Source organism: Malania oleifera, chromosome 4 (assembly GCF_029873635.1).
Source record: "Malania oleifera isolate guangnan ecotype guangnan chromosome 4, ASM2987363v1, whole genome shotgun sequence".
NCBI lineage: Eukaryota > Viridiplantae > Streptophyta > Magnoliopsida > Santalales > Ximeniaceae > Malania > Malania oleifera.
The window spans coordinates 43769127-43794200 of record NC_080420.1 but is presented as its reverse complement, the minus strand read 5'-3'; the positions used below and the strand labels follow the sequence as shown (position 1 = coordinate 43794200).

Below are 25074 nucleotides of genomic sequence, written 5' to 3'. Positions count from 1 at the left end.
TTAATTTACTATATCTCATAACTATTTTATGATCTTCTTTTCCTTCTCACTGCATTATTATGGCTTGCACTATTTTGATGGTGGTGTTATTAGGTCTCGATCTTGTCATACTACTTCCTCATTTTTATTCATGGCATTTCTTTTGATTAGTGGCACCCTTGTTTGGGTCATCCATCACTTCAAAAACTACAAGAACTTTTTCCATGTTCAAGTTTGTTTCTCGTGTTGAATAGAAGCATGCTTTTGCATCTATAATGAAGTCTCATAATAATCGCTATTTTCTCTTGTTCACTTAGATATTTGGGGTCCTTGTAGAGTCGAGAATTTGACTAGTTATCAATATTTTGTGTCCTTTAGGGATGAACTTTCATATACGACTTGGATCTATTTGCCCTTTTTGAATTTTTGAAAGTATTAACTCAATTCTGCTAGGAAATAAAAACGCAATGTGGTACTGGTATCCAAATTTTTCAATATGATAATGCACTTGAATTTGTTCAAAATCAGCTTTAGTCTTTTTGCTTATCGAAAGGGATTATTCATCAAACATCATGCCTACATACCCCTCAACAAAATGTAGTAGTTGAAAGAAGGAATAGACATTTACTTGATATACCACAGTCTCTTCTCCTTCATATGCATGTCCCAAAACCTTTTGGACTGATGATCTTGCATCTTGTTTTCTGACATGGGGTGGGTGTTCTAGGTGGGCTAATTCCCTTCTCCATTGTGTACCCGCGAACATCCATGTTCTTTGTGTGCCTCTTGTCTTTTGGTGCACGTGTTGTTCATGTTCAACATATTGGTAAGGATGAGTTCTCTCCTTGTGCTGTTAAATGCGTCTATTGGGTAATGTAAACTCATAAAGGTTATTGGTGTTATGATCACCACACTTGCAGGAAATAAGTTATTGCGGAAGTCATCTTCTTTGAGGGGACACCTCTCAAGTGCATGCTTCTCCTTGCGTGAACCTATTTTGAGCCCATCAATGATTTTGATCCTCTTATGTGTTGGTACGTTCCCACAATTATCCCTCTCTTAAAAAGTTCTACTCTTTCAAATCCAGCAGTTACTGATCCAGAGAAACAACTGAGGGTTTATGAATGACGGAAAACAACCATAGATATCACTATCATCATGCAACCGCCTCTTTTGCCCACCATTGTTTTGGCTTTTGGTTTTGGAGATCCATCCCAATGGGACTTGGAGTTTGCCCATTGCTTACCGGAAATGTACTTGAACATGTGTTGAGTAGTCCTTTTTTTTCTTAACCTATTGCTCAATATCTTTCAGCTCTCATCTTCCTAGTCCTATGCCATCCCTTTACCTTGCTATCTATCCCTTTCTCACATGTTGAAGCACTTGCTCATCCTGGTGGAAGCATACAATGGACACGAGACTTGGTTGATCTTCCTTGTGGTAAGGAGTTGGTCAGGAGACGTTGGGTTTACAACATAAAATATCTTCCTCACAACTGTGTTGAAGGGCTTAAGATTTGATTGGTTGCCAAGGGATACACCAAAACATATGTTATTGATTTTTTTGAGATCTTTTCTCCTTGTTGCTCGACTAAACTATGTTCATGCATTGATCTTGTTGGCATGCAATATTGACCGGCCCTTACATGAGTTAGATGTGAAGAATGTCTTTTTTGTATGGAGACCTCCTGGGTATGTTGCTCAAGGGGAGGATATTGGGTATAAGGCCATTTATGGTATTGAGTAGTCTCCTTGAGCTTGGTTTGAACAAATTTAGTGTGGTGGTCTCCACGTTTGGCTTTATCGATCTCTTTCCCCCAAAGGAGACTGGGCTTGTACTCCTAGTAGTTTATTTTGATGATATCATCATTATGGTCATGGTTCAAAATCTCGGTCGCAGGTGTTGCGGGATGAGGGAGACGCAGGTGTTACGTAACGGGAAGCGGGCGTAATGGTTGTGAATTTTTTTCACCCATGCACAACCATGCCAAAATTGAAAAATAAGCATGGAATCCATTAATACATGATTTTTAATGAATTTTGACGGCTTTTATTCAACCTACAAATACTTTTAAATAGGCAATATGATTTTGTATAAATTTTAGTGCGCTGTTTACACAAAAAAAAGGGCATATTTTTTTATAATTTGCGTTACTTTAATAGGTAAAAAATGTAGAAATGTAATTAAAATGAAGAATCAATTAATTAAAGACATAAAGTTACTAAAAATGAGTTAATACTCAATAATTAATATACACATACATGAATTTGAAAAATGAATCAAATGATTGGTATCAAATATCAATAGTTGAATACACGTCACATGAATACAATTTTACAAATATATAACATAGCACACGTCACCACCAAAAAGATGATGTGGATGGTCTTCATAATCTGCATCTCTATCTTGAGATTGGGATTGGGAATTATCTCCCCACCCTTGTGGAAATACATAGCTATATAAACCTATGTTTTTGTTATTTCTTTGTTGCTCCTGAAAATCTACTGGTGGTGAAAATCCAACTAATATAGGAGGTGTGTCATGGACCGCCAATTTAAACTCAATTAACAGGCCACGCGGCACTTGTCGAGGCTCTCCCTCGACGAGTCAGCCAACAACTGTACATTCAATCCAGCTGTCATGAACACTCGAGGGGTATTTGAAAGCCATCATAGGCATGAAATATCAGTTCCAACAATAATGAATTCATGAAGACAAGCGACCTTCATACTCAATGACATGTGGAACTAGTTGTTACATTCAATCAACAAGACAACCACACAAGCCAACATCCGAGTGATTCGACATCCAGTATAAAAATTCTTGGCGAGGGCAAGTGAAGACATCTCTCCTCCCCATTTAACTGAGGTCATACTGTCAACCCCTAACATTCTCCCCCACACACTTTATCGACGACCTCGTCGATGTATTTGTAAGAAGACTTTCCACTCTTGTTGTTAATGACCTTCGTCATTGACTACAAGTCTATTAGATAATACTCTACATATTTAATCCCTACTCTATATTACTCATCCATGGTATAGGAAATATACAACCACTGACTTGTAAATAATTGAAAAGGGATACAACTCACCCATTGTGCGAAATAACTACAACAACTGATTGGTAAAGAACTGAAAAAGGTATCTGACTTATCCACTTTGCGAGGTAACTACGACAACTGGCTGGTAAAGGACTAAAAAGGATACGAATCTTTGATTGTGTGAGATAACTATGACAACTAGCAGTGGAGGATACAACTTATCAACTATGTGAGGTAACTACGACAACTGACAGGTAAAGAACCGAAAAGATCTACGACTCATTCATTCCAGTTGGTTGTCTTTTGGGTTTTGAAATCTACCGAATCTCGCATCATACCATTGTTCAAGTCATCAAAGGCTTCCAAGTCTCTATATTAGCTTGGTCAGAGTGTGCAGCGTTCACCCTGCCTACCCTTATCGTGCATCAGTGTGTCAACCTACCTGATTTCCTAGGTACTTGGCGTGAACTATAATCCTTCCCCACCATACGAACCAAAGCATGCATCGTTCACCTTGCCAACCCTTTAGCGCATGGTGTGACACCCTACCTACTTTCCTGGGCGCTTGGCGTGAACCATTACCCTTTCTTTGCCAAGTTGACTTACCAGAGCGTGTAGCGTTCACCTAGCCAACCCCTTTAGCCCTTGGCATGACACCTTGCCTACTTTCCTGGGTGTTTGGCGGGAACCATTACCATCTCTCTGTAGTCCTACTGGAAGTCGTCTGCTCACTTACCCATCAAATTTTCATGGATTCTTTTTCCATTCTCTATACGCGCAACATAAGTAATGATCTCAATTAACTCTCGTAGGGTGGCCTCAAGCTCTATTGGCACAACCCCGTGGGATTCTGGATTGCATCTGACATCGATGTCTTTCATTCTATTCAAAGCTTCCAACAACTTAATATTCCCTCTGATATACCTCAAGCTCTATTGGTCTGTTTCCCGTAGGGAGGCCTCAAGCTCTATTGGCACTACCCTTTGGGATTCTAGTTGGCATTGTGCCCTCGATGTGTTTCAGCTTGCTCAAGGCTTCCAATAACTCAATATTCTCTAGTAGACCTTAAGCTCTATTGGTCTGCTTCCCGTAGGGAGGCCTTAATCTCTATTGGCACTACCCCTTGGGATGATGGATGGCATCACGCCCTCGATATGTTTTTAGCCTACTCAAAGTGACAACTCAATACTTTCTTGCAGATCTCAAGCTTTATTGGTCTGCTTCCCGTAGGGAGGCCTCATGCTCTATTGGCACTACTCCTTGTGATTATGTATGTCATCGCACCCTTGATGAGTTTCCGATTGCCCAATCCTTCTTCGAATACCACAAGCCCTGTTTGTCTTTCTCCTTCATGAGATAGAAGATGGCATCATGCTCCTTATGTATTTCAACCTATTCTCAAGGCTTTCAACTACTTACCAGGGATTCTTATGCATGGAGTGACTTACTCAAGTTGCACAATTCAATTTTCAAAAATCAATTTTCTCTTTGGCGACCTCAAACTCTATTGACACGCCTTTCTCTTGAGTCATCCCTTACCTTACATGCCTCCGCATTGTTCAGTTTTTACAAAATTTATAAATTCTCATTTTACAACTCATAGTGTTCATGCCCACCGGGCTCACACACACCGTGCTCTGATACCGTCACGAACCGCCAATTTAAACACAAATAATGGGTCGCGCGGCACTCGTCGAGGCTCTCCCTCGACGAGTCAGCGAACAACTGTACATTCAATCCAGCTGTCATGAACACTCGAGGGATTTTCGAAAGCCATCATAGGGGTGAAATATTAGTTCCAACAATAATGAATTCATGAAGACAAGCGACCTTCATACTCAATGACATATGGAACAAGTTTTTATATTCAATCAACAAGACAACCACACAAGCCAACATCCGAGTGATTCGACATCCAGTATAAAAATCCCTGGCGAGGGCAAGTGAAGACATCTCTCCTCCCCATTTAATTGAGGTCACACTGTCAACCCCTAACAAGGTGCATATTCTCCTCCTTGACCATATCCTGATTAATATCTATAAGTCAGGGCTGGGGCTGGCTCAAGGTAGTGCGTAGAAGAAGACTCTCTAGATCTTGAGGTTCTTGAACCACTAGGATAAAAATGAGATGCTTAATTTGGATCATAGTGTTGAGAATCTTGAGATGGTGGATATGCTGGATGAGATCCATATGATTGTGATGATGAATCATCTAAACCAAAGTCGCCAAAACTACGAACCACACCATATGAGTCTTCAGCAGAATCACAATCTCGGTGTTGGTGACTTCTTCTAGTTTGTGCACTGTGACTCTCACTAGGGTCACCACTAGTAGCACTCTTTGTCCTGGGTTGTGAAGATTGGTACCTTGGAGGAATACCCAAGTCATAATTTTTAGGTATATCATGTAGTCCGTAACGACTAGAAGGATATGTATCCCTTACAAATGATGCCTTTGTGTCATACCCATAATCATATTCTACACCGCCGCCACCGCCACCACCATCACCCCCAACCCTACCTCCAGTACCACTGCCACCATCATCATCACTTGGTGGGCTCAAACCAAGATTGTCATCACTTTGTGTACGTTCAGGGCTTGAACTTAAATCATGCACATTTATTGGTGGTTGATCACCTCCTTCTACAGTACCACCAGCCTCTTCATCTAATCAATTTGAATTGTCCTAACCGTCAAGTAATGGTGCCTCTCTCTCCTTTAACCATGGACTCTGAGGATCATCTTCTTCGAAAATATAGTCTAAATGGATAGGATTGAAACTATCTTTAATTTCCTGTTGGCTCATTGTATGTCATAACTTTAACCTCATGTTGTAATGCACGAAAACAAGGTTTTGTAGTCTCATGTAGTTTAATCTATTTCTTATTTTCGTATGGATGAGGCTAAAGGTGCTCCAATTATGCTCACAGTTCGAAGCTGATGTGGTTTGGCTAAGAACTCTGATTGCTATTCTTTGGAAATCAGGAGCACACATGCCATAATGGATCCACCATTCAGCTGCATGAATAATTGAAGAAAGTTTTATGTCAGTATAGCGTATTTTTCAAAAGACAAATTTGAACATAAAAAGAGAAAATATATCCATTCATCCATTATTTAGCTATATTTACTAGGATTTGTTTGTTTCACTACCCTTTGAGCCAACAGGGCTCCAAATGTCTCTCGATATAGCAACAACTAAAAAAGGATGATTGTGAAATATAATTAATTAATTAGATATATTAGTAATTATTCTAGGAGGTATTGCAGAATACTAAAATAATTCATTATTCAATTTAATGGAACCAATACTTGATTAATAGCCTAAATTTGAGTATCTATATCGAGTACCAACTTGGTTATCACTTTTTTAACCCCATCCATGACTTTTCTAGCAACTTCAGAAGAGGGTGGGGCACCATAAAGAAATTAGGGGTTATAAAAATATCTAGAATTTAAATTTTCAAACTTATTACTCAATAATAGTTTTTTAATTCAATTATGCATAATTTAGAAGTTAAAATAATAAGAAATTGTATTTCATTTACACTTACTAGTAGCGTGCAATTCTTGGTGCAATTGAAAACTCAATCGGTTGTTAATAATTTTCCAATAGTCTTTGTACAACTAGCAATCTTTTTGAATGACCAACTTCACCTTATCAATTGCCTTGTATATGAAACCCATGGTTTGTTTTTCCATCACCATCAATCAATTTAAGAACTTTTAATAAGGGGTCCTGTACTTTAATTATATCGGAGGCCTTTTGCCAAAACTCTTTACTTAAGATAATCTTCTTCACATCATATGCTGGGCTTGATTTTTCCATCCCAAACCTTGAGTTTTTCTAAGCATCAGATGTGAACATTTCCCTCAATGCTTGTTTATGCTAACAATAGTCTCCAAGGCAATAAAGTTGGTGGTAAATCGAGTGATGATAGGGTGAAGTAACTCTCAATTATTTGTGAATTTCTTCATGAAATTCACTGTCCATGTGTGGTTGTAAATAAAGGAGGTTATTGTTTTTGCATCTTCTAAGAACTTTTTTACGTTACTTTTCTTACCAATATCTTCAAGAATAAGGTCTATGCAATAAGGTGAACGTGCTGTCCAAAAGAGATTAGGCCTCTTCTGTATAAAATAATTTCTCTCCTGCCTTCTTTGCAACTTCTTTATAAGTCCCTACTTGGACAACATTTTCCTCTCCAATTTCTTCAACCACCTCATCCATTAATCTAAAATGAAATTATACTTTTAATAATTACTACTACTTAATTAAAAACATACAAGTCTATAATACTATTTGCATATACAATCAAAATTAGAAAATTTTTCTGAAATAATATTCAGTTGGTCGGCTTGGCACATCAAGGCATCAACTGACTTATGAAACACGGTGCCTCTATTGCAGTAAACTAAAAATTTATTTTGTGTTTTCTAGTTGATCCCGACCAACCATCACATATAATGTTTACACCTCTCTCCTTCCAAATGCAAGCAAAAGAAGATACATAATTTATCATTTCTCGATACTTTTGCTCCAAATAATGAACCCTTCACCCCCTTTCCAACCTCTGTAGCAACATCAAGCATAGGCTGCGCAAATGGAGAGTCAACTACATTAGCTGAAATCAGATTATAAATTAGGAATTTTTCAATTGTTTTTTCTAATTTACTTTTTAAACCTTTTAGTAACTTAGTGTTGATACTCTTGCTTCTTTCTAAAATAGGATCCATTGCCCTTAGTCTAGCTTTAGGGGCATCAGGATTGATCCTTTGTCGTCCATTACCTCTATCTTCTCGAATACTATAAGATCGAGCTCTACTGAAACCACTGACACCGCTTTTGCTAGAGCCACCTCCCTTTTCATAAATATTATCCCCTCCATTTGTTCTTGCTCGAAATCTCTCTCTCTCTTCCCATTGTTGCTGTGATCATTTACTTTCTTGTCGAGCAAATCTCATTATTTCTTCTTCTGAGTCTTCTTCATCGCTCAAATTCTTAAAATCTCTTCTAATTTGGGCTTATGCTTCTTCTTGCCTTTTTTGTTTATCTCATTTCTTCTCAGCATACTGTTATAGATGCTTCATCATTTTTTCTTTTACTTGTGTGGTCACATTTGAGCATCTAGCCACTTGACCCTTTTTATGTGCGAAGTGTTGTTTCAAGCGTGTAATGCCTCCTTTAATTATCTTCCCACACAATTTACACATAATAATATGTCTTTTATTGTCCGCCGAAGTACTAAAATGCCATCCAATGTCCTCATTAGGTAAGTTCTCATTTCCTTTTTCACGTGGCATCTTGATAGACTTGATTTGATGATCTTTACACAAAACATATAGAAAATACAAAGTTACAGTCCTTATCAAAAAATGAAAGGTATGATATAATTAGTAAATACTAAATAGTAAGTACTAAATAGTCCATCTAATTTCAAATATTTATTACTTAAAAATAAAATATAATATTTGATTTAAAATAATAAGTAATGTTTATTTAAAATATTTAAATAATTAAAATTTTAATATATTAGATATTTTAATTATTAGTAAAATATGAGTCATAAAATAAAAAAATATTAATTATTTATGTACAATATATTTAATTTAAAACCATTAAATTTATTTTTCAAATCTTAAAAATTAGAAATTTAGGATTTTAGGTAAACCTCATATAATATATATATACTATGATATATAAATAATTAAAGCAGAATATAATATATAAATAAATCTAAAACTGATATAATAAATAATATATTAATATAATATAATATATAAATTATATACTAATTTAAGATTTAACTATATAAGTAAAAAAGGGGGAAAAAAAAAGAAACTAGTAAAGTAAAGATTAAAGAGAGAGAAAGTGAGAGATAAGTAGCATGGTATTAAATAACAGCCATTGCGTAGCGTAATGGCTGTTACGTAACAGAAAATCAGGTCTCTGATACCCGTAACGTCTGTTACAACATGTAACGGCCAACAGCCCGTTACACTACTGCGTACCTTCTTTGTCTCATCGAATCTGCTCCATTTTGTGTGTTTCTCCATCGTCTAGCTTAGATCACTTCATTTGAAGCCTCCAAAGAACCGAAAAGCAGCTTCGAAGCCTTTGATTTGTTGTGCTGTTCCCTCTTTCACTTTTCGTCTCCTTTGTACAGCTTCGATCTACTGATCTGAAGGTTCAAAATCCCCAAATCAGCTTCGATTTTTGCCTTGAAGGTGTTCTTTGCAGTTCGCAGCCATCACAGGTCGGCTGACTGGCAGATCGTCTTGAAGGTGTTCAATTTTTCCCTTGAAGGTGTTTGATTTTTCCCTCTTTGTCAGTTTGTCTCCTTTGTCCAGCGTAAGAACCCAAAAATCAGCTTCCAATCTTCGATTTGTCGCTTGAAGGAGCTGTGCTCTGCAGGTTGCCTCCATTCGCACCAAAAATCAGCTTCTAAGCCTTTGATTCCTCCAAATTTTGGAGGCTTGCAGGCTGCAGCTCTCTTGCAGCTTCGATCGGGACCCGGGACTTGGGAGTGAGTATGTTTCTTTAGTACTTATGCTTCATTGGTTAATGTAATTGTAAATTACCAATTTATTCTAAATTAATAATTTAGTTTATTTTATAATTTCAGTTTATATTTATTATTTAATTAGTATGTAAATTTGTAAATGATTATATAGTAGAATTTATTAATTAAAATAAAAATAAGTACAAAATTATTAAAATATAAAATTTATGGAGTTACTTAGAGAGTTAGAGTGCCGATTTAGTAAAAAATTATTAATTAATGTTCTACATATTAATTTTTTTTAATACCTTGACAATTAATAATTTAATATTAGATCTACAATTTATAATAAATTCTGATTTCTACACAATTAGTTAAGTCTCAAGTGACTCAAGTACACTACCATTTAAATAATTAAATTGTAAGATTTACAATTCCATATTTATTTTGTTAATTTTAAATTGTAATATAAATTATTGAGTCTATTGACTCATTTTTAGTAATTTTATGTCTTTAATTAATAGATTCTTCATTTTAATTACATTTCCACATCTTTTTTACCCCTTAAAGTAATGCAAACTATAAAAAAATATGCCTTTCTTTTGTAAGCAGCACACTAAAATTAATATAAAAATCAAAATGCCTATTAAAAAGCATTTGTAGGTTGAATGAAAGCCGTCAAAAGTCATTAAAAATCATGTATTAATGGATTTCATGCTTATTTTTCGATTTTGGCATGGTTGTGTATGCGTGAAAAAAATTCACTACTGTTACGCTCGCTTCCCGTTACATAACACTCACGTCTCCCGCGTCCTACAACACCTGCGACCGTTACGCGACGTTACCCGCTTCCACGATTTCGAACTATGATAAGTAGATAACTTAGATAAGGATTAAGGAAAGTAGGGATTAAGAAGAATCACTGAGGGACCAAGCTAGGTACTGCACTATTGCGTGCGCTGGGTGCTGGACTACTGAGCCTCGAGGAGTCTCGAAGCAACAAAGACTCGAAAGTTAAAATTGAAGGACTGCGAGTCCCTGCGACTGCGTGCGTTGGATTCCAAATCTCCAATCTAGCTCTCCTGCGTGCGCTAGACCAGATTGCCTGAAGTCTCGAGTAGTCAAGTCTCTATCTCAAGTCTCAACTCTCAAACTCTCGAGTCTCGAAAATGGAGATGGGGCTGGCGAGTGGCAACGACTGGCGGAGGGAGTTGATGCAGGGCTATCGGCGACTTGCGGAGCTACTGCAAGGCTGCGAGTCAGCGACTGCTTGAGGGGGGCAGATATGAGGTTTTGAAGATCGAAATTGGAGAAATGGAGGATGTGAAGGCCAACTACAACAGACAATCCTTCTTATTCTTCAGCTTCCAAGTTCCAACAACAAATCAAAGGTACGATTTTAAAATTTCAATCTTTTGAATGGTAGATCTGCGAGGATGAGTGGTTGAGAGAGGGGGAAAGCAAGGAATCGTGGGTTTGAAGGAGACAAGTAGAGTGGTCGAATGGGACTGTCAGCTAGTGTAACGGTCTGTAATGGATCATTACAAAGTGTAACGTTGTGTAATGTCCATTATGGACCGTTACGGTGCCGTAACAGCCGTTAGGGCCGTGAATTTTATCCTCCCCGCAATATCGGTTTGTATCGGTTTTGGCCCCCTCATTTTTCGTTATGTTACGGCCATATGTTACTGGTAGTGACCGAAGTGCAGTTGCATATGTTAAGTTGTGGGTTCAAGCTAAATTTCAAATCAAGGACTTGGGTACTATGTGTTACTTTCTTGATATTGAGATTGTGTGGTGTAGGAAAAGGGTTGAATATATTTCAGCTATATACCTTGTACTTGCTAGGTGAGATTGGCTTGTTTGAAGCTAAACGATTTAATAGACCTATGGATCCTAACATGAAGTTGTCTAGGGATGTTGAACTCGACTTTGAAGATAAACGTCAATATGAGCATTTGGTTGGCAAATTGATCTACTTGACTATCAATAGACTTGATGTATCTTTTATTGGGGGTGGTGAGTCTATTAATGGAAAATCTCAAACAACTACATTAGGTTGTTGTTTGTACGATTTTGCGTATCTCGAAGGCTCTCTTGGCAAAGGCTTGATAAATGTATGCAATAAAAGCTGTGAAATTATGGGATACATGGAGATCGACTGGCTTTGTTAGTGATCAAAGGTTTATTGCTGGATATTGTACATTTGTGGGAGATAATCTTGTTACTGAGCATAGCAAGAAACAAGCCACTGTAGCAAGATCTAGTATTGAAGCAGAATATCGAGATATGGCTCACATTGAGCGAGCTTATGTGGCTGAAGCCTCTTATATCAAACATGGGATTCTTGGTAATGAAGCCAATAGATATGTTTTCTGATGATCAAGCTGGCATTTTTATCTCCTGGAATTCATTATTTCATAAAAGGACAGAAAATTGAAGTTGACCACTTGACCCTCATTTTTGTGAGGGATGATGTGTTGAAAAAGGTTGTAGGGACTTTGTGAAAATTGTGGATCACTTAGACGATGTCTTGTGACAGCATGGGGTTAGGTTATATTTATACACCTTTAAGGGGGGAGTGCTAGAAGAAATATGGTATTTTAGTAATTAGGTAATATGAGTCAGGGTTTTTTTATTTTTATTTTCTATCCTCGAGTCTTTTTTATTCTTATAATACATAAGAGGGCATAAATGGAGCTGTACATAAGGCTCTAGAAAATGACCACCCTTTTTTTCACTTGCTTCCTTCTTTAGTATTTTTCTTCTTTTCTCCTTCTCTTCTTCTCTGCTCCTACTCTGACTTTACAACAATAATACATCAAAGAAACAACAATCTGACTAACAAAGCAAAGCCAATCCCATTGGGTATCAGAAAACCTCACTCCTTTAAAACAACTTGCACAAGCACACCAAAGCAAGGCAAAATAATGAATCTTATCCTGAAACAAAAAAAAGTTGAACTTTTCTCCTATAAGTATGAGCCTCTGGTTCCATCCATTAACCCCACAGAACTTTGAAAACCGTAGAAGTCCATAGAACATGTGCATCCTTCCTTTCACCAAAACCAAAAAACGAAGTGACTAGCATATCCTCCGCTGACCCCGGACAAACCCAATTTTTTTCCTAGAAGACCAAAAAGCTTATCCATATATCCCAAGCAAAAGCGCAGTGCATGAAGAAATGAGACACAGTTTCAGAACTATCAAGACAAAGAGAATGCACATTAGGAGAAAGAGAAGCGCAAGTCATTAGTGCTATAATTTATTTAGGTTTCATGCTAATGGACAACAAAAATTATAGACAATAGTGCAACAGCCAAGGCAGTCCTTGAATGCTTACCAATCCAAAACTGATGCATTAAAAAGATAAAAAGAAAGACTGATAAATTATAGAAAATGTTTTTAAGGGTGCAGATTTTTTTCTGAAGATCATGGAATATATTGGTTTTATTCCATGGGATATTTTTTGCTCAACATTCCCAAACACTTTTTTATTCAATTGCATCAATTTATCTATCACAAATTTCATATTTTTCATCACTTTAAAGCCCTCCAACCCCTGAACTTGACAATCTCTGCAACAAACCTTGATATTATCCCCGAAAGAAGGGTGCGTTGAGCACATATTTCAGGGGCATGACTAATGAGACCAAAGTAAACTCATAAAACATCAAATTGGCTAAATGAAACTGGGTGCTGATTTAACAAAATTAAAACTTTCACTTGGTAATTGAAATGAGCAACTATGATACGTATACTTCATCTAGGTCATTAACTCAGCACTCAAAGTTAAAAAAAAAAAAAAGCAACATAAAAATAAATCATAACCTAGTCACCAACAACCTGATAGAGATGTCGCATATTGGATTTGTATTAGAGGACACACCAGTGAAGCTTACATAGTCGCCCACTTTTGTTAATTCAATCTATTTGATGAATTACTCCAAAAGCTCACATTAGAATATTGAGAATTTAGGTATACTCCCAAGAGGGGGGAGGGGTGAATTGGGTTTTTCAAATTTCTTTATAACTTTGTTTCACAAATTCCTTAGTTTAAGTATTAACCCAGCAAATTGATTTTCAGCAATCACACAAACACAATAATGTTGATCAACAATCCTTACAAGTTCAGTCAACAATCCTTTGAACAATCCAAATTCAATCTTTTATGAATGAATGATGTTAAAGATCAGCTTGATAAAAAATCTCAGAACTTTAATATTCAGAATCAGAATTTTCTTCAACAATAAATAGTGACAATGTTAAAATAATTTCAGAAGATTAATTTTATAAAGCCTGAAACTTCCTTTAATTAATTAAACAAGATTAACTTCAGCTGTGATATAAAAATCAGTATTCAAATTTTACTTTGAACTTGTCAAACCAACCAATGATAACCAATATGTTCCCTGATTTCAAGTATGAACCAAAATCAGTTTTTCAGAAATTTTCAATATGCAGCAAGTTCTCAATAAACATACACGCAGATTATAACCTTGCAATAAAGTAAAGAGATTAGGGAAGAAGAGCTGAAGACCTGATTTTTTACAAGGTTCAGCCAGAAGCCTACGTCCTTGCCCCAAGCAACACGCTATGAGGATTTTCCTTTCCAACTTTGTTACCAGGTGAAGTTACAACCTCTCTCCCTCAAAGGTGGAGTTCGCCTCTCTAACGAGAATCCCCTCTCACTAGGCAATGATCTAACAATCCTGAATCGTCAAGGAAACAAGAAACAAGAACAAACTTTGTTCGTACAATTGAAACTCTCAGTTAGAGCAGATTTGTACAATTGAAAAACAATATACTTCAACAATAATCAATATAGAAGAGTGAAGCTCAGTAGAATATCACCAGGGTTCTGATTTGAATTGAAATTCTCAGTAGAAAAGAATCTTTTCTAGTTAAAAGCGCGCCTGAGGCGCAAGGCGCAGTGAAGCAAAGAGGCTTGCGCCTCAAACCAGGTGAGGCGAGGCGACCTGCAAGAGGCGACGCTAGGCGAGACGAGGCGCACTGTGGCGACAGGCGCAGTGAGTCGCGCCTTGTGAATTTTTAGTCATTTAAAGTAGAGAAATAGCCACAGCCAGACCCGTAGCCCTCATTCGACTCGAACGAACATAGCCCCTAGCCCCTCTCGGCCCTTCGAAGCCCTTCGTGAGTTCGTTTTGCAGATTTGAACCAGCAGGAGACTTCGCGATCCTTCGAACCAGCAACGTGAGCTCGTCTGCGAGCCTTCGAACCAGCTGGAATCCTTCGCTACTTCGTTTTCGAGCTTCGAACCAGGATCGTGAGTTCGTCTTCGACATTTTGAAGAAGCACGACCCTTCGCGACTTCGTTTCCAACCAGCAGGAGCCCTCGCGAGTTCTTCTTCTTCTTCTTCTTCTTCTTCTTCTTCCTGCTGCCTTCTGCTTCTCTTCTTCTTCTTCTTCTTCTTCTTCCTGCTGCCTGCTGCTTCTCTTTTTCTTCTTCTTTATATGTAAGCTTATAAATTAAATATTTTCTTTAATTAATCTAAGCTTATAAATTATAACTAATACATAATATTTATTTTTTTTACTGAAATTTACCTACTGTTTTTAAATTTGTAATATTTAGTTTAATTAATGTAAGTTTATAAATTATAACTAATACATAATATTTATTCTTTTTATTAAAATTTGGCTACTTTTTTTCCTCTTCTTCTTTATATGTAATTACTAATTAAATATTTAGTTTAATTAATGCAAGTTTATAAATTATAACTAATACATAATATTTATTCTTTTTACTGAAATTTAGCTACTATTTTTTAATTTGTAATATTTTGTTTAATTAATGTGAGTTTATAAATTATAATTAATACATAATATTTATTTTTTTTATTAAAATTTAGCTACTATTTTTTGATTTGTACTCTTTTCTTTTGATGATGAACTATGTTGAATTGTTTATGCTTTTGGGCTAAATTTTCAATTTTGTAATTGAATTTTTTGGCATTTTAAATTCTAATATTACTAGATATTCATATGTTCATATATCAATTACCCCAAATAGACATTTTACACCATTTTAATAATTGTGCGCCTCACCTTCATGAGGCGTGCGCCTTCGCCTCGCGCCTCGGCTTCAAAGACCCTTTGCGCCTCGGCTCGCCTCGCGCCTCTAACTACTATGGAAAAGATTAGAAAACCGTGGGTTGTTTCCGCAAAAACACAGCAATACTACAGAAAATATTTCAGTAGGAGAACTTCGAATTTGTAATTTGTATGTGCTTGATTGCTTGTATGTAATTTGTGAAAATATCAAGTATTTATAGAGTAGTAAAGTTACTTTACGTTTTCCCCAAGTTACTTGCAGTATTTCCCAAGTAATCTCTAAGTTTGGAACCCAAGAAATCAAATTTGGAAACTTTTCAAACATTGTTTAAAAATTAAAACACAAACTTCAGTCGACTATGCCTGAGGTCAGTTGCCTAAGCCTTTTATGTTCAGCGTATTTTGAAAACACAGTGTTGGGTTAGTCGACTGAGCTTTAAGGGTCAATCGCCTGTCTCGGCTATGTTTCCTTTCTTAAAAAGCACATAAAAATGTCAGTCGCCCGTCCTGCTTTCAGCTTAAGTGATTTTTCAAATTTTGATTTCAAAACTTTACTTGGATCTTGGAAAAACATAAGTAAGACATTAAAACATTTTCCATGATTTTGAAATAAGGTCTCTAAGTCACTTAAACTTTCCTAAGAGCTTCATGCATCAATATTGAATTGGTGAAGTACTTGCATGAGACTTATATATATAACTCTATCTTAAGAACAAAGTCTTCATGCTTTGGCTTGCTTTCTATATCCAACTTGAAGCTTTCTAACTTCAATATACTTTGACATCTATCATAGCTCATTGCCTTGAGTATAAACTTCATCCATTTTCTTCAAACACATGAACACGATCTCGTAAGCTCTTTTTGAAGACCTGATAGATACTTAAACAAACATGTTAAGTACACCCTTGATTTGTTATCATTAAAACAAGATTCTAAGCCTTTTTAGGCCAACAAATACAACTAGTTAATGGTCAACAAGAAAACTTAAAATTTTCCAAGCATTTGTATAGGGTATTAGCACCCGACCACGAAGTATCCTTGGAAAGAATAGGTGTCATTTGCAATCTCAGTCTGATCTCTCTCTTCCCTCTCTATCTACACTTTTCTCTCATTTTTCTGTGTCATAATTTGCCTCACCTCATGTGTGCCATCATTGCAACTTATCTCCTTCTTCATGGGTGTGGTGCCCATTCTCTTCCCATTCACACCTTCATTACACCTAAAGCCCTTTACATCTCACATTAACTTCAATATCTCCAGCTTTGATTTGATGTTGGCTTGGAATGTCCCCTTGACAAATAAACCCAGAAGATGTGAGCAACTGATATCTCATTCCTGTCTCACAGAGGTTCTCTCAAGTTGCAAGGTTTCTGTCTATGATGGTTCGGCACTTCCTTTTGACATGTTGCCAGCGAAGGGAATGGTGTTGTTTACTGATCATTCATGGCATATGCATGTGAAGGTGCTCTACGGCAAGCACTGCAATCAGAGGTGCAGAATAATCAGTTTTGGTTGGCCTCACTCTGCAGGATGTTTCATTAATTATCCTCTCCAACCTCTTCATATTGGATCATCAGCGACTTGATCATATTCAGCAAGCAGAGCAGCTGGAAGAAAATACAGTTTAAAAAAAAAAAATCTTAGAAATGTTCATCCAAGCAAAGAATTTGCAATCCGAGGAATTTGATATGATTAAAATTTTAATTCCTTGGTCTTTATTTCCATGAAATTGTTGAAATTTCCACTTTCCACTGCCCTCGAAATCGAAATGGCAGTCAATTCCATTTTACAAAATTCCCACGAATTAACTGAAATTTTTTCAAATAAATTTCAGCAAAATTTTACAAAATTTTAATTTGAAATTCAATTTTGATATTCAAAACCCAAATTGAAATTTCTCTCTTAATTTTTCTTTTCTTTTATTGAAACTAAGATAAGAAATATATAAATCGCTTCCATGCTTCTGTATATCAAAAAATTATAAGTTATCTGCATTTTTATTCTTTATGGATTTTATTTATACTGACTGAATATGTTTAATATGATTACGTTGCAATTTGTTGCACCTTATACACCACATGCCTGGTCCTCATGTCCTAAATCTTGCATTATCATTTTACTAATAGTTTTGAAAGTTTGAATTCCATGCTTTACTGCATACTTCCATCATTTTTTTGAAATCAAAATGAAAATTTACATTGACATCTTCCATAGAAATTTCTATACTTTTGAAGCCTCCAAATTTTAGTTGATATAAAAATTTAAGACCTTGTTTAATACCCATATTTTGGGAAATCGAATCATTTTAAAATATTCTATCAATGCCCAACCTAATTAAACTAGAATTCCAGGAGTTGCATCAAGATATTCTGCCAGTTTTTGTACAACTGTAAGAAGTGCTGTCAACATCTCTTTTATAGTTGTGTATGTTTGAATGCCTGCATTACTCTCTTCTTCTTCAATTGGATTCTCATGGGTTGAGCACAAATCTTCATCTGAAAATTAAAGGCCTTCATAAACTAACTCCTCCCTGGCTGAACTGACAATGGTGGTGTTTGGGACCCTTAGGATACCCTGTATGATCTACCCATCAGGTGCGCAATTCCTAGGCACTCTCCATGCCTTTCAGTAATCAACTAACTTTTTAACACTGGTTGATTAGTCTGTATAACATAACATTGCTAATTGTGTTGCTAATAAGCCTAAAACATAATCCCACATACACATCAGATTTGTTTGTCTTCATATGTGGCAACATTATAATATATGTATGTGTATAGTATGTGTGTTTATGTGTGTATTGTATACGAATGCATGTGCATTTTTATGGGCATGTGCATATATGCTACGTCTGCATGCACGTGTGCACACACAAATACTAAGGGTTACATATTGGTTTATTTGGTTATGATAACTCCATTGCTTTTTTTAACATTTTAAGCCTTGTTTTTGGATGTGGGACTGCAAGCAATCAACTTGTTTGCCACCCTCTTGTGTGGTCGTGTGGATTGTGTATATATATAAAATATTTAATAGCTTCAATTTTCCATCAACCAAGCTTGGTTACCAGCCCCAGGTGTGGCCATATCCATGAGATTCTGTTACAACTTTGTCAATGAAGTGTGAAACACTGCACACGAGATGTATTAGCCATACATTTTAGACTTAAGCTGGAGGACTCCATTGTAAGATGGTCACTAGTGCCCATTTTAAAGCTTGCTCCCAGGTGTTTGAGATCTGCGTGGGTGATCTGGTGAGTTTATTGTAATGGCATCTTGATCAATGATCTTCATTGTGTTAAGTTTCATGTGCATAGGCAATGGCTGCAGGAATAATATTGGTTGATCAGATGCCATCCCTGAAAACAGTGTAAAAAATGAGCGAAAAATAAAAAAGAAAGAGAATGTCATGCCTGACATTGAATTTTGTTCTTGCTGCTTGAAAAAATGCTAGTTGAGTAACATGACTTGTTGAGTACCAATTCAACACTCACACTCAACAGCATGTCTTGGTCATGTGAGTTGAATGAAGGGAGCAACAAAGGAAGATGGCGCTTAACAAACTGAGAGGGAGTTGCATCACTTGCATAAAATGAAAATTTGGGGAAACCGATTTCTGAAGAAATAGAATAATTGCAGGAAATGAAAATTAAATTTCATCCCCAAAATTACCCAAGTCCAGTTGAAGGCAGAAGCCATCCTTTGTGCCATTACTGCTAGATGCCTACATCTTGCTTGGAGCAGGGCAAGCCAGCAGTCGAAAGGGTTAAACTTTGGTACTGAACTTTTTTTTTTTTGGAATAACTGAAACTGAAACAATTTTATTTTGGTAGAAGAATCAAGGCAGAACCAAACCGAATGAAATCATGGAATCGAACGGAATGGACCAAACTAGTTTGGTTCGATTGGTTCTTTCAGTGGAAGCCGAAATCTGCACACTTTTTTATTAGTGGGAATTGGGATGCCTTTTGAAAATAGGAAGCACTAAATTGCTCTAGAGATTTAAGTTACTCCACCCTGCACTATCTGATTTAAATTGTTGACATTAAGCCTTCGTAATTTATTCTAGTTATTTTTATGCATAAAAGATGTCTGTTAATGCTGTTTGAGCTACAAATTGGCTTAGTTTCTTGCAAATTTTCACTATAATGGATTGAAGACTCTTCCAATGGTGTTTCTTTGTGGTACATATACAGGAAATCTTAGATTATTACCATGTTCCGGGACACGCAGTTCTTCATCGTGGTCGCCATCGCCATGGTGCTAGAGCCACAACAACTGGGCACAGAATCAACTTGCTATTGTGGTGCAGGAGGTACGGTTTTTGCCTGTGTTCCCCCACCAAACCAAAAAAAGTTTTGCAAACCAAGAATTTGAATTGGCAAATTTGGAAAACCTAGGTTGAATCTTTATAATAATAGTAGCTTGTCTGGCTAGCAAACTATTATTGACGTCACCTTAACATTTAATGTGTTAAATGATTCTGATTGCTGATTTGTAGTACAGCTTAATTCCATCTTTCAGTGCATGTATGAGTCTCAATGTGACACAAATTATAGAAGGGGTGTACCTTGCATTATGATATTAAAGTCCATACTAGTGTCCATTTCCACTCCAAAGTGACATTGTCATTACTCAACTGCTGCTTCTGGAGTGCTTTGGGCGAAAATTGATTGTTTTATTGTTAATAAGTTGAGTATTTCCTAAAAATACATGGTAATTGATCTTGTTTTAATAAGTATTTTAATGGTTTTATCAGTATCATTCTGGATTGTTATTGTTGAAACGTAATGTCTAATTGACAATTTTGGTTGTGAATGCCTTCTGTTAAATCAAGTCCAAAGGAATAGGTACTTGGGGAGAAAACCTGCACACTCCTAATGGTTTCTAAGGATGACTTGCTGGAATAAGATGGCATGGGAAGCTATGGAGTGAGAAACTTCATGTTTTGGCTGAGTCAAAAGGCTCCGAAGTTTCCAGAAATTCTCTTGGCCTTAAAATTGGATCATTATAATAAAATGCTGACATTGGCAGTAACATGTTAAAAAATCTCATTAAACTGCCTCTTCCTCCCACCTTGAACCCCTAAAAAATTCCCATTTTAATTGCTCAAAAAGATTTTGAAATTAGCTTCCATAGTCTACTTTGATTGCATGACAAAAGACTGAAAGAGTCTTAGTGATTATTTTTCAAGCACCAAGTTACATTTGGCTAGAAAATTTTAACAATTTATTTTCGTACTTTTTTCCAAAAATACCACAATTTTTTTTTGTTGTTGTTGTGTCCAAAAATAAAATTCTCAAAAGGCTTATGCCTCAACACCTTGGGGCTTATACCTTGCTTCCTAACGATTAAAATACCTCACCTTAGGCGTTTGCCTCTTAAACATTTGTTGAAAATATCAGTCCATACAAAGTGTGAGTGATGCACTGGACTCTAATGAATTATTCTATATCAGGAAACCCCATCATGTATTACCGGATCAGTCTGGGACATTCTAGTGGTTTGAGCAGGAGACTTAATCATGTTTGAGGTCTTATGTTCAAACCTTGGGAATGAGTGGGTTGGGTTTTAAGGGACTGGGCTCTCTGCCCATTATGTCGCATTGTCCCAACTATTCTCCGTATGGACCTGGAAAATATATATGTATAAATATATATATATATATATGTGTGTGTGTGTGTGTGTGTGTGTGCCTTTAATGTGCAAACATTTTTGGATCATATATTTTTTTATCAGGCTTGATTTTGTGCTTACTGCTTATGTTTCTTTAGAACAGATTATTAAAAATTTATTTCTGTTTTGTCCACTTCTGTGAATTGCATCCATGATTTTCTTCTTACAGTTCAGTATTTAGAGAGCTGAAGAAATATCAGAAAGATTTTTCTAGCTGGTGTGGAGAATGCCATCGTGAGAAAAAGGAAAGGCAGAGCTTGTCAGTTGCAGCAACCAAACTGGTATGCTGTACATATTTTGACATACGAAAATTCTGTTAAACTTTTGTTCTTTTGGGTTCTCCGAAAAAGCCTAATTTGACTAACTAAAATCTTGGGTTTTGGCTTTGTAAAGGAATTGCTGAAGAGAGAAGGAGAATCTGTTTCTTAAGCTAGTCCACATACAAGTTTTGCTTAGGAAAAATGTAAAATATCAGAATAGCATCGCTCTTTGACAGACTACCAAGTTTTTTTTTTTTTTAACTGTGCTAGCTGTACATTCATATCATGTCAACTGAGCATGATGTCCTGTTCATCAGCTGACCCAAAATTCACCCCTCTGTGGTGCCATTAATTTTTTTTGTATTTACAATTATCTTCAATCTAATGTATAAGTTCCTGCTGAATTTACACTTATTAGTGCTATTTTTGTTTCGAATTTTTTTTTTTTTTAATCTTTTGAAGTGATATGCATCATGATCAGTTCGAGTAATAGTTTCAGAATGAACTTGAAACATTGCATCTGTTATGCTCAGTCTTAAAATGTCTGCAACATTTAAGCTTGTTACTGTATGGGATCTTGCTGCTCGAGAACAGCTTTGATGCTCCAGATATTTGAATGTGCAATTACACCTTGCACTCTGTTGGGAGCTGCTTAGGTTTGAAATGAGTGTGGTTGTTAATTAGAAGTTTTTATTAAAGTACTATTGCAAATATATGATTCCATTGTCATTATTGACTTTTAGGTACATAGAACCAGCCAGTTAAAGAACTGATGGAACTTCTGAGCTTGGGATGAAAGCAATTATAAACCCTTGCCATTGCAACCGTCAACTTTTAAAGAGACTTTCATATTTACATTGAAAACAACTCAAATTGGTCTCTAGTTCCGCCCAAAAAAAAAAAAAAACCCAAAATTCTTTTTTCTTAAAAAGAAATTTATTTATTTATTTTTCACAAAATTCTCTAATTCCTCTCTCTCTCTCTCTCTCTCTCTCTCTCTCTCTCTCTCTCTCTCTCATTTTTATGTTAAAATTTTGCTATTTACTTATTTATTTAAATCAAGTATGCAACTATTGGTATATGACACATTCTATATGGAATTGAGTAGTTATGCTTTTATTTAAAATACAATTGTCATTCTAGTGGTACCATCAAGCTTTATGAATACCACACTGCATCCCCTGAATTTCTAATAACTATGAATACTAATTAAATATTACAAAAAGCATATACCCTTAGAAGCAGTTCAGCCCTTCATACATGCAGGTACAAGTACGCGCATTGCGTTCAACCAATTTATAATAGAATAAAATCTTTGGATTGACCTTCTCTTTATTAATAGGATGTTTTCTTAAATTTGTTCGATTTGTGTGCATCTTTCTACCCATTATCTTCCGATGATTTTACAATTTGACTTCATTACTTTAGAAAAAAAAAAATTGTACTTGTATTTAGTAGTAGTAACTTGTTTTACAATATTTTTTTAAAGAATATACATGTTATTAAAGAGTAATAATATTTTATAAACATTTGCTATTGCACTTTAGAATATGCAAGTTATGAAAAGTAATATTTTTATATTATTCTAATGAGTTTTATGCATGTTTTATGCGAAGATGAAGGTGTTTTTTTTTTCAAAAAAAGGATAGGTTATTTTAAGAGTAATATATTTTTAATGTTGAAATAAATATTATTACAGTTGAGCCTTGTATAAGGGAATAAAAATAAATAAAATATGCATTTTATTAATTGAGTTAAAGGATAAAAAAGAAAATTTTTTTAATAATACATACCATTTTAACATTGACTAATTGTTGATTACTGGCTAACATATTTTTATCAATAAATTGTTATTTAGATTTTTTTTTTAGTAATTTTTAGAAATTTAGAAATTTAAAAAATTCAAGGATTTTCTATGATTTTTTTTTTTTTTTAAAGAACTTCCACTAGATTTGTGTGAACTATGTCAACAAAGATGGGCTGTTAAAGAAAAAATAAACTTATTTTAATTGGATGTGTTGAAGACAGCTTGAGGATCAACTAAATGGGGCATTTGTTTATTGGATGACTGATTAGGCTTTACTAGTCCAACTAGTCAGGGCGTCTTATCACAATATGGGGCTTTAGGTGAATGATTTAATCAAAAACCCTTAATATTTTGTTTAATTTTTATTTTTATTTAAAATTAATTTTTCTAACTTTTTGAAATGCAAAATCACTAATTAAAGTTTTATATTTAAGATTTCAAGTATTTCTTTTTCTATTGATAACATAGTCAATCTATTTAAACTTTCTTGTGACATAGTTGATCACAAATAATTTTTTATAAGTTTAAGTTTTGAAAAACTTCTTTCTGTAGAAGCTACTGTCATGGGTATCGTTAATAAAATTCTATAAGCAATAAATACATTTGAAAAACAATCTATCTTTTTATAAAGTTCAATGTTTCAATTAGTGTACTCGTTTCTTCCAAACTTTCTTTTAAAATTCTCAATTCTGAAAATAAATCAAAACCATTAATATCTGAATGTGTTCCACATTTTAAAATATTCTCAAGTGTCAAACATTTTGTTTCAAATTATTCTCATCTAAAGATTTTAATATTTTTAAATCATATAAAAAACCAAAAATATTCTCATATGTTTGAAATTGTTCAAATCTACTCTCAAATGAAATAATAGCTTGATCTATTATGTATAAGAAAAAATTAATCCTAAAAGATTTTTCAACTGAGTGTGTTGTATCATCATTAGCTTTCTCATCAAATTGTTTTTTCTTATTAATTACACATTTTTTACGAAATATAGGTTCAATATTCATTTCAAGTGCAATCTCTTTTGTTGAAATCATAGAAAATATAAATCCATTCTCCCTATAATTTCTTAAAAAAACAATAAGATCTTTTAATTCATTAATGGCGACATCAATACACATATCTTTTGATTGTAAATTTTTACTAACACAATTAACAGCCAATAGTATGTCATACCAAATAATCATTCCTAGTAAAAATTAAAAATTTTCTATTTTATAAGTTGCTATATAATAAAATTTACTCTTTGTTTTTGGATCATCACTAGTTTTTTCTAATTGAAGTAAAGCATCTCTAATTTGAGAAGTTTGAAACCTTATTGCCTTAACACTCTCTATTCGACTTTCCCAACGTGTTTGTGATAACGATTTTACAGTTAAATTTGGTACATATTCGGTTAAAATTTTTCATCATTTCACAGAAAAAGAAAATAATGTATATATTCGTTGTACTACTTCAAAAAAAGTTATAACTTTAGAACAACAATTAGCCATATCACAAAGTACTAGATTAAGATTATGACAACCATACGGAGTATAAAATGCTCTAGGATTTATATCTAATAGTCTCTTTTATACACCTTGTTGTTTTCCTTTCATATTAGATCCATCATCATATCATTGCCCTCTTATATTCTCAATACCAAGTTCAAATTTTTGTATGATATTTTATTAATTCATTAAAGAGTCATTCTCCTGACGTATCATCTACTTTTAGAAATTCT

General features: G+C 35.1%; 1 protein-coding gene across 2 annotated transcripts in view; it reads left to right on the top strand.

The window, feature by feature from the left end:
• The window catches only part of LOC131152711 (2-oxoglutarate and iron-dependent oxygenase domain-containing protein CP2-like), a 72671-nt gene extending 50721 nt beyond the window's left edge, over nt 1-21950 (top strand). For both annotated transcript variants that reach the window (XM_058104523.1, XM_058104524.1), the window contains 3 exons: nt 19799-19917; nt 21448-21559; nt 21672-21950. In XM_058104523.1, coding sequence (XP_057960506.1) covers nt 19799-19917; nt 21448-21559; nt 21672-21707 — 267 coding nt within the window. In that variant the 3' untranslated portion in view covers nt 21708-21950. The remainder of the gene's footprint in view (nt 1-19798; nt 19918-21447; nt 21560-21671) is intronic.
• The last annotated feature ends 3124 nt before the right edge of the window (nt 21951-25074 follow it).